This window comes from Zalophus californianus, chromosome 2 (genome assembly GCF_009762305.2).
Source record: "Zalophus californianus isolate mZalCal1 chromosome 2, mZalCal1.pri.v2, whole genome shotgun sequence".
In the NCBI taxonomy this organism is placed as follows: Eukaryota; Metazoa; Chordata; class Mammalia; order Carnivora; family Otariidae; genus Zalophus; species Zalophus californianus.
The window spans coordinates 87,024,355-87,041,039 of NC_045596.1; the positions used below are offsets into that span (position 1 = coordinate 87,024,355).

The following is a 16,685-nucleotide window of genomic DNA, read 5'->3' on the forward strand; positions in this document are numbered from 1 at the left end:
GATAAAACTGGTTTAGAAAACCTAAAGTTTGTGTGTGAGCAAATGCTAGTGTCAGACACTGAAGGTTTGTAACACTTCTCTGTTGTTTTTCCACATAAAATCTAAGGTGGTAGTTGTGAAGGGTATTTGGCCTTGAGATTGAACACCCAAACAAAAATCTATCATAAATATTCTTGTTTTGTTTCCACTCTTTGGCTTCATGAATGTTTACCAAGGAAAGTGAATTATTTGGTTAACAGTAGGCGTATATGGAGCCATCACGTATACCCATGAGGGGATGGTTTGTGACTCTGCTACAGCCCAACATCCACCAACTCCATAGCACTCACAGCAGTGAGAGTGGGTTTTACCAGATGACACTACTGCATAAGATCTTTTAGAGAGGCTGTACCATACTTTTGATATTAATCTATCAAGAAGTACAATTGACCCTTGAACAACACAGGTTTGAACTGTGCAGGTCCACTGACATGTGGATCTTTTTCAATAAATACACTACAGTACTGTAAATGTATTTTCTCTTCCTCATGATTTCCTTAACGTTTTCTTTTTGCTCGCTTACTCTATTGTAAGAATGCAGAATTTAATACATATAATAGACAAAATACGTGTTACTTGACTGTTATTGGTCAGGCTTATGGTCAACAGTAGGCAGGCAAAAGTTGTAAAAGAATTTTTGACCGTGTAGGGGTTGGTGCCTCTAACCCCTGTGTTGTTCAAGGGTCCGCTGTATTTTTATGTAACTATTTGGAAAAGGAATCAAAGATCTGGCACCATCTATGTTTTCCAAAAGTTTGATTTAATTTATTGTTCTCATTTTTAAATAGTCAGATGAACACATGCCTTAAAACCTGTTCTAATTTGGGGACTTATTACAGCATTTCCATTGAACACCTCCATCTGTCTACAACAGATTTGTCTTTCTTTACTCAGAACACCAGGACAATCTCCCCTGTACCCTCCTTGATTTGGTGGGGTTATTTCTAGTCACTTCGTGGAGCAAAGAGTTCTTTGAGACTGTCACTGTGTAAAGTAGTTGATACAAACTCCCTACCAGAAGGCCCAAGTCTGTGTCTTTTTTTTTTTTTTTTTTTTTGCAGAGACAGGCATTTTATTCAAAAATATATTATTTCAAGTAAATTATTTCAAAAGCAATTTAATCTTTAGGACAAAGAATTGTGGGAATGGTAAAATAATTTAATACTTCTAAATTATTAGTGCCACTATCCTAATAATCCTAATAATGCTCATGTGTGTCTTTTAACCCTATGTTAAAACCACAGTTCCCAGGGTCTGTACTGATAGCTGATAGCCCATGTGCCTGACAGTGTTTCAGTTCCTCTTCAGATGTGACATCAAGGAATTTGTTTATTTCCTTCAAACTTGGTTAAGTATGAAGACATTTTTAATATTCTTTTCAATTAGCATTTTTATGCTTTGGAAAGGGAATGCAACTAGCTTAGTTTACTGTGTTGTTGGAAGTTATTTGTTCCAACTTATCCAATTATAGAATTTTAGAGCTAGGTAGAACATTAGAGGTATTTTCTTCAGTGAATTACAATTTCGATTTATTTATATATCACCAGGTACCAGGTAAGTTGGCATTTGAAAAAATTACCTGTTTTTTTTCTACCCATATAGATTCTAAAATCCCTTGGAGATCAAATTCAATTTTGCACTTGACAAGCATCTCCAGTGTAGTAGGTTGTTGAATACAAAAAGAAGTATAAATTATGGTCTTTGACCTCAAGGGTCTCATATTTTAATATGGGTCCCAAATGTGAACAGATAATTGCCAAATGATGTAGTAAGTCTATTATTAGAAGTATGAATGGAATGCTTTGGTAGTTGAGGCTTTTCATGCAGCATGGGGAAGACTGAGATGACTGGAGATGTTACTGGTGGAGTTTAAAGGATTTGTGTGTGTGTGTGTGTGTGTGTGTGTGTGTGTGTGTATCTGTGGGGCTGGTGGTGGTAGTATGGACATTCCAGACAGAGGGAAAGAGACTGCTGATGCCAGAAACAAATAGTGCTGATAGTGATAATGTAGGAGTCAATGATATATTCCCAAGGACTTCTATAGTCATGGGTCATGTAAGTTCAGGGCAACAAATAGTTGTTGATGTCAACTTTGTTGAAACTATCTGCCACCAAATATCATGTCCAGAATGTAAACATGGCAGTGATTGTGTGCTCTTTCTTATTTTACTGTTGAGAATATTAAATATTCATAATTTGAATGGTTAAAAAACTCATTTAAAAAAGTAAGCCTAAGTGTATCAAGTTTTAAGAAAGATCAAATGCAAAATTGTGATTGGTTGGCTACTATTATCTTCTCACACAGCTCTCCTCAATACCCTTCTCACACAGCTCTCCTCAGTACCCAGGTCTTCATCTTCCCCTACTGCCCTACCAATTCATTCAAATCATATCCCCACCCCTCATCCTTCTCTGCTTTCAAACTTTCAAACTTAGAACTTGGAACCACTCCTTCCAAGTGATCATCAGTACCACGTTAGGACTATGAAGTCAGATAAGTCACCAAAGGTTGCAGGAAAGGACAGGAGGACTTAATAATATTTCTCTTACCATGGCACATGATGACCTCAAAATACTATTAGGAAAACGGTGGTAAAATTTTATTATTCTCAAACATTTTTTCTTTGTATATGATGTAGGGGTCACAGAATGATATAATCACTAGTTATGTCAATGTCTTACATCTAATAGGTATTTAAAACATATTTGGTGAATGACTAAATACAATTCAATTAAAGCAAAACAAATAAAATGTCACAACCTCTGGGACAACTTGCAATCCACATGCAAGAATGAGGCTGGATACATATCCCATGTCATACATAAACATTAAATCAAAGACCTTGTGAGGGATTAATGGGGAATGACTGCTAATAGTTACAGGATTCTTTTTTGGAGAATAAAAATGTTCTGGAATTAGACAGTAGTGATGATGATTCTGAATATACTAAAAACCACTGAATTGTATGTTTTAAAAGGATGAATTTTATGGTATGTAAATTGTATCTCAATAAAAAAGTAGATGCAAAAAACAAAACAAAACAAATAGCAACAATAAAACCAGAGCCAGAGAGTTGAATTGAGGCTCTTATGGAAATGTTCTACACTGAAGAGGAATATAAGTTAAAGAGGAAAAACAACAACGTAGTTGTTGTTCCTAACACTGAAGAGGAATATAAGTTAAAGAGGAAAAACAACAACACTGTTTAGTTAAAATTTAAGTCAAGAAAGGAACTATAATTCAATAATTCTAAGATACGTATTTTTTCACATTTCTGAAATGGGAATGCATCTAATTGATGGTATATCCAGTTGATTTGGTTGCATTTTTTTTCTTTATGGTTCATAAAATTGTGGTATGTGTGAGATTCAATGAAGTAGAGTACTTAATTTTTAGAATAATGTGGCAGAGGTTGCTGGTTATCCTTCAATATGTGTTTTCCTCTTCCCACACAGTAATAAATTTTAATAATGTTTAATGAAGTTTTTAAATAATTAAAACTTTAAAAAATAATAATACAATTTTTTACCTGGGTAAATGACCTCCCAGCCAAAGATTATATTCCCAGTTTCCCTTATAACTAGGTGTAGCCACATGTCTAAGTTCTGGCTGATGTTATATAAGCAGAAATAATATGTGCAACTTCTGGTTTGTGCCCTTAAAGAGAAAGAGCATTCTCTTCCTTCTCTTTCTTATTTGTTCCATTCCCGATTTCTTTCCTTCCCCCCAACACCCCCCCTCCTCCTTCATTCCCTTCCTTCCAAATGGCATATATGATGGTATGAGCTGAGCAGCCATCTTGATCCATGAGATAGAAACCATGTATTGAGGGTGATAAAACAATGCGAAGATACCTCAGTTCTTAATGATTATGAAATCAGTATACTAGCCCTAGACTCATTATGCAGACTTTTATGTGAGAAATACAGTTCTAGTTTGTTTAAGTCAGTCTTATTTTGGGTTTCTCTGACATAGGAGCTGAACAAATGTTCTATCTAATGTGAATGGTTTCTGACTTCATTTTTCTGGAAGTAAATTATTTATTACTTTTTTCAGTGGGCTAAATTCTTCTCCTAAACAAACCACACACACATACACACGCACGCACGCACGCACGCACATGATCTGTCTGGGCCAAAATGAGTTGCCAAATATAGCATTTACTTACAAGGAATACATTGAGAATAGCTTTTTGATTTTCACTATCATAGAAAGACGATTTCAACCCCCATTCAGTCTATGTTTCTAAATAATACCTTTGTTAGGACTGTCTGTTCGGTGCAATGGGAGACAGCTTTTTCAGTGCAACTGAGATTTCTTGATAATGCTAAATCTGCCTTGTCAGCTGAATTCCTCTGGCTTTGTGTTGCACTGTGGTAAAGATACATGATCGGATTTCACTGTTAAGGAAATTCTTTCAGCAATACATGTACAGTCAAGTTTGTTGCCTGGATGGTTGAACATGTGGGTTATGATATTAAAAAAATGTTTCATGACAAAACTTTATGAAAATGCAACAATCTGGAAGTCTAGTTCTGTCTCAGAGTGGTGAGGCTGTGAAGAGGTGGGCTGTTGGGGGCTGATATCACTCTATCCTTTTCACAGTCACAGTCACAGTCTTGGTTCTTCATATTTGAGGAGATGGGACGGTGAGGAGACCTGTTGGCTTGATCTTATTAATGCCACCGTCTAGAATGCAGATTCTTGGATATTTCATCTTCACAAGATGAGCTGCAAACTGAAAAGATAAAAAAGGCCAAATTTATAGAAGATATACAAAATCTGTATTTCTACAAACCCATTTTTTTCCCAAGCTGTGAAGGACAAAACTACTTTAATAATACTATTACTGTCACTGTTGTATCAATGAATCATTAACTGGGTTTTCAATATAAATCAAATCACCATTTAACATGTTGACAGCTTCTTTACGCTATGAAATAAATGTGTCTCTTTACTTCTCTTTTAAACTTGTTGGAATAGGCAATAAATATACATGGTAATTATTCAAATAGTACAAAAGGTATACCATGAGATATAAATTCCTCCTACCTCTCTTCTCAGTTTCCCTCTCCAGAGGTCATTAATATTACTGTTTTTCATGTATCCTTCCAGTGATAGTTAAAACATTCTCAAATCTATATTGAACAACTTTTGTTTTAAAGATTTTATTTATTTGACAGAGAGAGAGCATAAGCAGGGGGAGCAGCAGAGGGAGAGGGAGAAGCAGGCTCTCCCCTGGGCAGGGAACCCGATGCAGGGCTCGATTCCAGGACTCCAGGATCATGACCGGAGCTGAAGGCAGATGCCCAACCAACTGAGCCCCCCAGGCGCCCCTATATTGAATAATTTTTGATATTTCTGTCCATTTATTAGTTATTTCAATTCTTGTATAATGTCCCAGAGAGGGCCCATAAACTTGTAACGTGTTTCTGGAGCAACTTCAATCAACAGTTTGAGACCATAAACTTGGAATGAATTTGAAGGATTGATCTAAGAGGTCTTCTAGATGGCGAGCAAAATAGGACTTTGAAAAGTTAACAAGACATACATACACCTTCTGACTTGGCCCATGTCTGCCTATCCAGGATCACTGGTTATCTTTCTCCATTCCTTTGACCTTATGATAAAGCAGTCCTGAGCTGCTTGTCAATCCCGATAGAAATGAGATCACTTTAGGATTCAGAGCATTTTGGTTGTGCAGGTTGCCCTTTGTTGGGAACATGCACCATTTCCCACCAGCTCCTGGATTCCCTTTAGTTCCTCCTCAAAAGCCCCCCACCTACCCCCACCTGCCTAATTTCTACTTATTTCCCTACTCAGGCAATTTCTTCTCTACATGCTAAGTCTCCATTACAAACCCCTCTTCTTAGCCCCTAAAGTTCCTTGGGCAAATCTCTGTCTTTTGCTTAGTGTGTTTATTTAAATTGCTCATTTAAGAGCCTGCTTCCTCTACCAAACTGTAAACTCCCCTAGGACAGTGAACCTGTTCTGTTTCTTTTTATCCCTAGTGCCTGGCAGATGGCAGGGGCTCAATATATGCTTGTTGGACTGAACTACACCAAGACATAGGACATATAACCTGGGCAAAGGATGAAGGAAAGAAGGATTGTCTTGGACTCTGGCTTTCTATTTCCATTCCCTCCCCTTGGTGGTATTCTCTTCTTCCTCCTTGAGTGCTTATGCCTTCACGTTCTTTTCAATTACTTTGTCATAACCTGACCTCAGATCCCTCAAGAAAAAAGAATACCTGCTGACAGTGCTATTGGGAATATTTGAAGCTTAACAGTTGGGGAAGTCTCAAGCAAGCAATCTAGACTTTATGGTTCAAAGGCTGAATGTTTTGGTCAGGATAAGTTCAAGCCACAACCCCACAATAAAGATTCTGCTTTATTGATCTGGGGCTCAAGAATGTGTTTTTGTTGTGGTGGTGGTGGTTGTTTTAAACAAACACCACTAGATGATTCTACAGCAGGTAGTCCGAGTACAATATTTTTTTTTTCCCCGAGTACAATATTTTGAAACATACCACCTACAGCCAACAAGATAGAGGTATCAGTAAGTAGGTGGAATAGATATTGCTTTAACAATCTTCAAAACTACTCACAGAAATGGATCTTAATACTGCTGATGCCACTGATTTTTTCCATCATTCCCTGCAGTGCTTCAATAGATTCAATGGCTATTAACATTTCAGATCCTATACTCTTTTAGCCACCTGAAAGTATCTTTAATAGTAATTAATTTTGAAGAAAAACAGTGCATCTGTATTTCAAAAGATATCAAGTGAGCTAGACTGCTACTGTGAGCTGGTCTTCATGCTGTTCTTGCTTATTTCTCAGTCCGTAAGAGCAGAGGTGCTAGATTCATCTGCTCTGAGTCAAGTGCAGGCAGCACAGTCCCTGGTACCATATGATTACCGAAACATCTTTGCTTCATTCTCCCACATGTAGCAATACAATTAACATGTAAGCTGGAACTCTGAGATAAACATACCATTATTGAAAAAAATCTTGTGGATAAGCAGTCTTAGCATTCAGTACTTTCAAAACACTGTGGAAGTCAGAAAGCAAGAAAGGAAGGACTTACTACTGTACATTTAACTTAATCTCTCTGAAACTACACTGTAGAGCTAGAAAGAGTTCCCATGGTTATTTTAAGGAGGGACATAACAACTAGGCTGCTGTTGAGCTGGAAATGGTAAAGGCAAAGCAGACAGAACAGAGCACTTTGGAACAATTAGGGTGTTGCTGTGTGGGAGGTCTAAGAAAAGTAGAAGCAGAATACAAGGAGATAGCAAATGTTTTGGTGCCTTGAAAAGCAAGGCTGTGCTTAAGTAAAGAAAAAGTGCCAATGTTGAGTTTTCAGGTTAGGATTGTGAGTTCTGCTCTGCTTGTGGCTGCAATTACCTGTGTTAAATGGTGGGCCTAACAGTGAAGGCATGACTGCATCTTTTCCACTCCTACCATGGCAGCGGTTCCTCTTCATTCATTCATTCATCAAACATTTTAGTGAGCACCTGAGTACCAGGCACTGTTGCAGTTCTTGCAGTGCTTATAGATCAGTGGAGGAGATAGTAACAAACAACATCAAGTAGTAGGGTGATTACACAAGTAGAAGTATGGGGTACCTCTGAATTTAACAGGGCTTAAGGGAGATGTTCCCCCCTCCCCATCCCTCTTTTATTGATGCCCGAAGGGAATGGGAAGCCAGATGTGATGGCCACAATTGTGGATTGGATGCTGTTCTCTGTGGTTATAGTCTGACGGGTTAGGGAGGAAGGAAAGGACTGTGAATGTCCAGGGGTGGTTTCCACTGTGTGAAAAAAGCACGTCGCTCACGGAGAAGACAGGTGGTGGAACAGAGGAGAACCAGGCATGTAGAGTTCAGGGTTTCACCCATCTTTTACTCTTCATCTGGCTTTGGCAGCTTTACGGTGTTAACATACAGGGTACTGGACTTTTGTGATTAAGGATCTAGAGTAGCCTGCAACTGCAGCTTTGGGAGAGGCCTGACATCAAACAGAAATCACAAACCTAGACTCACTGAGCAATATCCTTGGCAGAAGTGGCAGGATGTCATATTGGACCAGTGGTTATGGAGCCGTCAGACTCATCTGGGTGCTTTTATTAAACAGTGATACCCAGACCCACTGGAGATCAGTAATAAGTAGAATTTTGGGGGGATATAGCTCCCACATCGGGTTTTTTTTATTTGCTTGTTTGTTTTGAAGGCTCCTAGGTGATTCTATTGTGTACCCAGCATTGAGAATAATTTTACTAGATAATGGGATTCATTTGTTGGTCAGGTTTGTCTGCGATCTCAAACTGCAATTTTAATAGGTATAGTTCTGTGGGGAGAGCAAGTCACTTTGCACTAAAAAGGCTGTCATGTTTGTAGGGCTGAAATTTATGAGACCAAATCCCACATGGAGAGAATGGGGTTCTTCCAACTGCACAACCAGCTGAGATCTATAGGTCAACATCTCATGTGGAGCTGGCAGGATCTGGTATTTGCTGGGATAGGATTTGGGGACTCAAGATGGCAGGGGCAGCTGCATTTCTTGTGGGAAGTACTTTCACTTGGAAAAGGCAAAGCTCTTGCATTTTTGTCATTCCTCTGGTTAGTAGAATCTGGTGGTGCTTTTCATTTCTAGGGCTTAGGTAGGCACTGTCTGAAAGTGGCAGGCTCTTGTGGGTGGTACTCCATTTTGTTTTCTCTTTTTCATCTTAGCTTGGACCAAGAGGCTGGCACGTTTGTCCAGTGGAAGTCAAGATCTATGATAGGAGGAGAATGTGTGGAGGAAAGGGATATACGGGTAAGATTTAAGAGAAGCAGAGAACAGGACCACGTTTTTTCTCACCGGGTGTCCTAGGTCACAGGCTTGGGTAGAACCCACAGGCAACTAAGAAAATTTGGCTTCTGCAGTATTCTGAAAGGAGCACATTGCAGGACAATTAATTTTCTTGATGGGAATCTTTGGCCTTGTGAGCTTAAAGTTTGTATTGGGAACTGGACAATTGCCATTAATTGACTAACACTCTGGTGAAGTTCAAATGGAGGTCCTCTTCTCTCTTCCGTTTTATTTGTCCATTCCTTTCCCTCCCTAAATTTGGGATATGGAAATATTGCTTTTGGTTGGACATAGAACTGAATAAGGGAACTGGCAAATTATCCTGTAATGCATAGCTGTAGTAATTTCGTTTCCTTGGTTTTATGGATGTGAGGCTGATGCCGTATTAGTCCTATGTATCCTCTTGACCGCTGCGATTCTGAAAATATGGGGTCCATTTAACATTTCTGGCACTGTGTGGTTGGGGCTGGACTGATACTTCACACAAATTATGCACCTATTTCTAAGTTTGGCTGGACAACTCAACTCAGTGCGAGATGAGATAAGACGAGAAACAGAATATGGGATGATTTCTACATCTAGAGTACAGTGTGGCCTTGGGTTAAAAATAGCCCAAGTGCTGTCTTGTCCTGATTATTTAAGAAATTCTCAGGTCATTAATAAATTTTGAGGTCTTGATCATTTGAAGGGGTCATCTCAGTGCTCCCAGTTAGAAACATGAGAGCTATGACAAGGAGTACTAGGAAAAGGTAGGAGTGATTTATCTAACATGCCACTGATCTTTTCCCTTGATTATATGGTCCAGTGTAATTTTGAAATGTCATTTTTGTTTCAATCCTTGTTATGTTCCTTCCGTAACTGAGATAAGTGCTCTGCCTTCTGCTAGACTTCTGTATTTAGATATTTTATAATTAACACACAAACGTTTATTTTCTTAAAAGTACTACAGAAGTTTACTTTCTTAAATAAACTACTAAGGAAACTCTTGTGTGCTTTTAGTAGGAATGTATATTGGTTTGGCCGTATGGAAAACAGTGTGGAGGTTCCTTAAAAAACTAAAAATAGAACTACGATATGATCAAGCAAACCCATTTCTAAGTATGTATCCAATACTTCGTTAGGTGTAAAACTGGTTTTCACAGTAATAACATCTAATAACAATTAGGCAGTGGCTACCTTACACTCTTATTTGACTCACAGAAGTAAAGTCTGCAGCATGGCAAAACCAAGAAGGTGAACGTAATGTCAACAATCATTTTACACCTTACCATAGGCACTGGTGACAGGTAAGGAGCAGAACCGTTAATTCCAGGGTATTAATATAGAATGTTATATACTGTAAAATGGTTAGTTATGCAATAAGAAAAAAATGGGAACATGTACATAATCATTATATGGTCTAGGATTTATCAAATTAAATTAATTAAATTTCTTAAATCCATGTTTATTTTTTAAGGATAGCTATCTTAATGGTATCTGGGATATTCACAATCCATACTGTGTTGTACATTAGTCTCTGAGACTAGGAAATTTGGTAGTGTAAAGATTGTATCTTAAAAAAACATTTTGAATAGTTTGTGTTATATAAGGGGATATATAAAAAATTGTAGTTTTTTCCTAAATAGTTGTAGTTTTCTTGTTTTAATTTTCTATTGCCTCTATAGTTTCTGTCTCCATCTCATCTCTTCCCATTCTCTCTCTCTTTACCTTTTTTATTAAGAAAAATGTCAAAAATATATATAAAAATAGACAAGAATGGTATAATGAGCCCTTAGGTACCCAAAACCCAGTTTCAATAATTACAACTCAGACAATTTCATTTGTTCCTTCCACCCACTTCTCTTGACCACATCCATTATTTTGATGTAAGTCTCATATATCATTTAGTACATAAATATGTATCTTTGAAATAAAAATCCTTAAAAAATATAACCACAGTATCATTATCACACCTAGAAAATATTAACAATCCTTTAATTATTTAGTAAGTGTTCAAATTTCCAATTACTTCATAAATGTCATTTTTTCATCCATTCATCCATCCATCTATCCATCTGTCACCCACTTATCTATATTTACAATCTGTTTCTTTGCATCAGGATCCAAACAAGGTTCACACATTGTGACTGAAGGATGGCTTTTAAGTCTCCTGTAATCTATATATTTGTTCTATCTCTTCATTTCTTTGCAGAAAGCCTATTCTCTCTTGCATCTACTCCAATCAGACTTTTGTCTCCATCACTCCCCTAAAATACTCTTAAAAAGGTCAGCAGTAATCTCCACTTTGTCACACTGCTAACCAATTTTTAAGACTCACTTTGAATCTAACTTGACCCATCAGCATCATCTGACACATTTGATTATACTTTCCTCTTTTCAAAACTCTTAGCTCAGGTCATGATCTCAGGGCAGTGAGATAAAGCCCCATGTTGGGCTCTGTGCTTAGCCGGTGGTCTGCTTGAGATTCTCTCTCTCTCTCCCTCTCCCTTTGCCCCTCCCCCTGCTTGTGCTCTTTCTTTGTCTAAAATAAATAAACAAATCTTTTAAAAAAATTTTCTGAAGGCCCATGATATCTCAGCATACTATAAGTCAGTGCAACTTCTATTTCATTATTTGTTTTGTTGAAATCCCAGTAACAGACTTTCCCCCCCTTACATGTCAAAATGGTGTTTTCCTTCCTTCCTCTTCCATTTTCCTTTGATCTCTTGTTTTCTTCGTTGATTTCCTCTACCAATCACGTGCACTAAAGCAACTTTTAAAAAAAAATTTATAGCTAGTTTATAATGGAGACAATGGATTTTTACAAGTTCCTGAAACAAATTTAAGTTATATATTTTAATGGTTATTTGGCAATCTGTTGTTGATCCCATCACCTGGAATTTGTCTTCCATTCTGGAATAATGCATTTATAAGCTATTAAATTTAATTATAAGAAAGAAAACCCTACTTTTTTTCTGTATTGTACAATACTAAGTGCTTACTTCATAAGTGGAAGGATTCTATGTGTATACACATTTTGCTTTAACTCTCTGAATTCTAGTCTGAACCTCTAAATCCTTAATTGATGTTTTTATACTCATGTCGCATTAGCACTTCAAACTCAGTGTGTCCAAAGTTCATCACAGTCCCTCCAAATCTACTTTCCCCTTTTTTTTAAAAAAGATTTTATTTATTTATTTGACAGAGAGAGACACAGCGAGAGAGGGAACACAAGCAGGGGGAGTGGGAGAGGGAGAAGCAGGCTTCCCGCGGAGCAGGGAGCCCGATGCGGGGCTCGATAGCAGGACCCTGGGATCATGACCTGAGCCGAAGGCAGACACTTAACGACTGGGCCACCCAGGTGCCCCCCCAAATCTACTTTCCTAAAGGTATCAGCAACCTCTCCAAAAACCCAATCTGGAAATTTTAAGGTTATCTTTGACTTTTTTTTTTTTTTAATTTAAATTCCATTAGCCAAGGTATATTTTTGACTTTTGACTTTGGCTCCATGTTCATTTAGGCACAAAGCTATTACAGTTCTCTCTGTGACTGTCTTGGATTCATTCCTTCTTTTCCATTCCTCTGCTCCTACTCCATTTTAGATCCTAATTACTCTTGAATTAGTTCCTAAATGGTTCCTGTGCTTTTAGTTTTTCCTTTTCCATTTGCCTGGCACTCTGCTGCCTACACAGAGCAATATGGAGGCCCTCAGGAAATCTTGAGACCCCTAACACTGTTGTGTAGAGACTTTTTCCTTCCTAAGGGGGATTACCCTTAGGCAAGGTGACTCAAGATCTGTGGATCCTTTCCAAGGAACAGCTTGCTTCTCTATAGTCAGGAAGGACAACATAAAGTACCCAAAAGTCCTTACTGAAAATTTCCTTTTGATAATATTAAGTCTAAAATTTCTTTGCATTTTAAGGACAAAAGAAATTCTTCATTTTAGATTTATGCTTGCTCATTCTTTATATAAGTACATGCATTTATTTATATATAAATTAAAGATTAATGAGAAGATTGTCTCTTAGTGTCCTGCATAAAGTAAGAGAAGATAGTGACAGAATGTTACCAGATGCCTTGAATCACGTAATAAAAGCAGTAAGGCCATTTCCCCAATGTCCTTTTGAAAGTTGCAGGGCTTTGGCTATCAGTCTCAGACAAACTCCTGTTTCCTTTTCTCCACAGCCATGAGAGCTTTGCTAAATGGGGGCTTAGAAACTATTTAGACAGCGGGAGATTGCAAGCTTGAGATAAGATCAGCATAAAGGTAGAATCTGGGAAGAACCTAGCATTGGAACAGCCTGGAAATATAGGGAGTGAAATTCTTTAACTGGTCTCTGGTTTTTGGTGTTTAAAAATTTCTATTTTATTGGGATCAAGGGCAAAGGAGAGGGAAGACACTAAAAGTATTTTGCCAATGACTTTCTAAAATGCAGCTGTTAGTATCACTTTCCTTTTTAAAACCTTTAATAGTGCCCCACTGCTACTGTAAACTCCTCAGTATAGCATTCAAGGCCATCTATTTCCAGACTCTTCTCCTCGCTTTCCAGCTTGTCTGTAGCTAAAATGCTCTTCAAAGAAGCTCTGTGTTTTCCAATCAGCATGTGCTATTTCCTTTGCCTGGAATGTTCCTTCCTGACTATGGCTCTCCTCCCAATACATTTCCTTACTGAAATTCTACTCATAATTTCAAGGTCTGTTATCATCTTCTCCCATGAAGCTTTGGGGGCTCTTCATTTAACTGGAAGAAATTTCTTTCTTCTTATTGATTTTCTAAACATTTTATTTTTTTTAAGATTTTATTTATTTATTCATGAGAGAGAGAGAGAGAGAGAGAGAGAGAGAGAGAGAGAGAGAGAGGCAGAGGGAGAAGCAGGCTCCCAAGGAGCAGGGAGCCCGATGCGGGACTCAATCCCAGGACTCCGGGATCACGACCAGAGCCGAAGGCAGACGCCCAACCGTCCGAGCCACCCAGGCGCCCTCTTATTGATTTTCTAGAACTTTAATTATAAATTTCACACAGCACATATTATATTCTGCTTTGAGTTTTAATTGGTTGTATCTTCCTAACTAGATTGTAAGTTTTTTGAGGGCAAGGGACTTTGTCTTTCTCCTTTCTGTTTCCTCATAATAGTTTCCATTATGTAAGCACTAATGTTTGTTGTCGTGAATTAAACTAGTGGCTATTAGTATTTTTTCTTTTGCCTTCCTCTTTTCACTAATTTCTGCAAATCTGAAGTCTACAGCAAACTATTATTTTTCATGTGTTCATTCATTAACTTAGTCATTAATTCAAACATCAAATATTTATTGAGTGCTTTCTACTTCAAAGGCATGATGCCAGGAGCCAGGGGTACAACAATGAATATAATATAATCCTCGTCCTCAATGAGCTTGGAGTTTAGTTGGAGATGCAGAGAAGTGAAGAGGCAATTAAAATACATTTGATAAATGCTATATGAGCCATGATTTATGGTTGTTCAAATTGTGCATTGCATAAGAGAACCTGAAAAAGGGGTAAGTGGAGCATGAAATGTAGTCCATCCTCTCCTTTCCAGACTTTGTGCCCTTACATGGTGCTGTGTCCCACTAAAGGAAGGATGGGTTTTTATCTAATGCACACAGAAATTCTATATATGATAGTGGTCCCAATGTCATTATAAAACTAAAAGATATTTTATGAGCACTTGGGAAAGGTACTTAGTCCTAGACTTGATGAGTTAAGAAAGAATTCCTTATATAAACAGTGTTTTAAGACACATGGGAATTACCCAGGTGAACAGAAGTGGGAAGAATGCTCCAAATAGAGAGAAGTACAAAAAGACAGTATATAGGAACTACAAGTAGTTAATTGTGACTGGAATCTAAGAGGCTGAGGGAAGAGCAGTGAGGGATGAACTTGGAAAACAAAGCAGAGTTTGGATCATGAAGGGCCTTATAGATGGTGAGTAGGATTTGAATTTTATTTTGAAGGCAACAGAAAGTCACAGAGGCATTTTGACAATGATCTGATTTATATTTCAAAAAGCTCACCTTAATTATGGGGTAAAACTGGGGGGGAAGGGGATTGCAGGCAGGGACACTGGAAGTTGTGGTAAGTCAGGCATGAGGTACTGGTGATCCGAGTTAAGACAGGTGGGCTGGAGAGATGAGAGAATTCCAGACCTAGCTAGCAGGGTGATAACACAAATAATAATTTTCTATATAATTTGTTGTCACTAGTCAAGAATGTGAGATAATTCACTATTTCATTCATACAGACTGGGTGGTATGGAGAAAAGTATAGGAACTTTGTAGTTAGCATAGAGTTTGAGTCAGGGTTCTGCCACTGGTTAGCTATGGAATCTTGGGTAGGTCACTTAGCTTTTTTGGCCTTAGTGTCCTCACCTGTTAAATATGTAATAATAATACACTTGAATAGTATATTTATAGTGTTGTTGGGAGGATTAAAGTAGATATCATATGTATAAGTGCTTGATTCATAGTAAATACTATAAGCTAGTTTCCTTCTTTCCTCTCTTCCTCTTTCCCCTATTGATCCATTAATAGGAAAGCCATTTACAACATGTCACAATTGTACAGATTTAAACTTAAATAGCATATTTGTCCTCAAATGGAATGTAAGGTAGGGTTTACAGTGTTTATGATGAACTGTTTATAATAGAGCAGTAATGTATACTAGTAACTCTACTGTTTACTGGGTTACATATGCTTTTAGCAATTATATGAAGGCTATGGATCTATTCTTTTTCAAAAAATGACACATTTGTATAACATTTTACAGGTAATTTTAATTAGTTCAAAGACTTTCTAAAACTCATGATGGACTCTTGGTTTAGAAGTTTTCCTTTATACTAATCTATTTATTTTTAATTTATGATAGTTGATAGTGTTTATCCATATGGCAATTGGGATCTTCCTCTAGATTTACAGATTAGGTTTAACAACAGCTTATACTTTCAAACAAGCCCTCTTAGGAATGCTATGTGGAATGTTTTTTTGAAGTTGATATTAAGAAAATAGGAGAAAACATTTTTAGACATGACATAAAAGTTTTTTTTGAAAACAGTTTTTATTCTAATAGAAAAAAGCATACTGACTCATATTAGAGGATAAGCCTCTTCTGATAAAATTCCATCATCTAATACCATCATGAATCAGGAGCTCTAATGAACCCTGTGATACATTTTCCTTTAATCTGTGATATTTGGGACCAGAATTTTAGCAACAATCATTTATCAACTTATGTTTACACTAGACAACCAAGAACAGTAAACCCATACTGTGTCTCCACCACTGGCCATATTACACACAGTATACTATGCTCTGAAAAGAATGTATACAATAAAAACTGAGATTCAAAACAGTTAGGGCTATGATGGATCATAGCCAAGTTCCAACCTCTGTAGGTCAAGCGGGAGGGCAACTATGGTTAGTTTGTTATCTAGCCACGAACATTCCTGTGGTAAGGAGTAATTAATTAAATGGTGGGCTGTGGAGGGCAGGGTGGATATGTAGAATAACACATACTGAGACAAGATAACTTTCATCTTGTCATGAATATAGGTGCCAGAGATCACAAAATTCAGACGATGACTTCGCAGTTTTTCCTGAAAATTGGAAATGAGTTCCCCTGTCTTTTTAAAAACTGCTTGTACATATAATAGATCCAGTAAAGATGTTTATAAAACAAAGTCTGGTTAGGTGTTTTAAGGCTCTCTTTACTACAACTCCCACACTGCTTTTTACTTCACAAAACCTTTGAAAAGCTATGAGAACAGGGACTCTACAGGGCAGGTTGTAGCTGGGTGG

At 37.5% G+C, this 16,685-nt stretch overlaps 1 protein-coding gene across 3 annotated transcripts in view; it reads right to left on the bottom strand.

The window, feature by feature from the left end:
• Positions 1-818: 818 nt before the first annotated feature.
• The window catches only part of TBCK (TBC1 domain containing kinase), a 237,560-nt gene continuing 221,693 nt past the window's right edge, over positions 819-16,685 (bottom strand). For 2 of the 3 annotated variants that reach the window (XM_027598076.2, XM_027598077.2), the window contains exon 26: positions 819-4,778. In XM_027598076.2, coding sequence (XP_027453877.1) covers positions 4,668-4,778 — 111 coding nt within the window. In that variant the 3' untranslated portion in view covers positions 819-4,667. Of the gene's footprint in view, positions 4,779-11,549; positions 11,647-16,685 lie in introns of all 3 variants that reach the window. The other variant, XR_003520644.2, reaches the window with a different exon arrangement.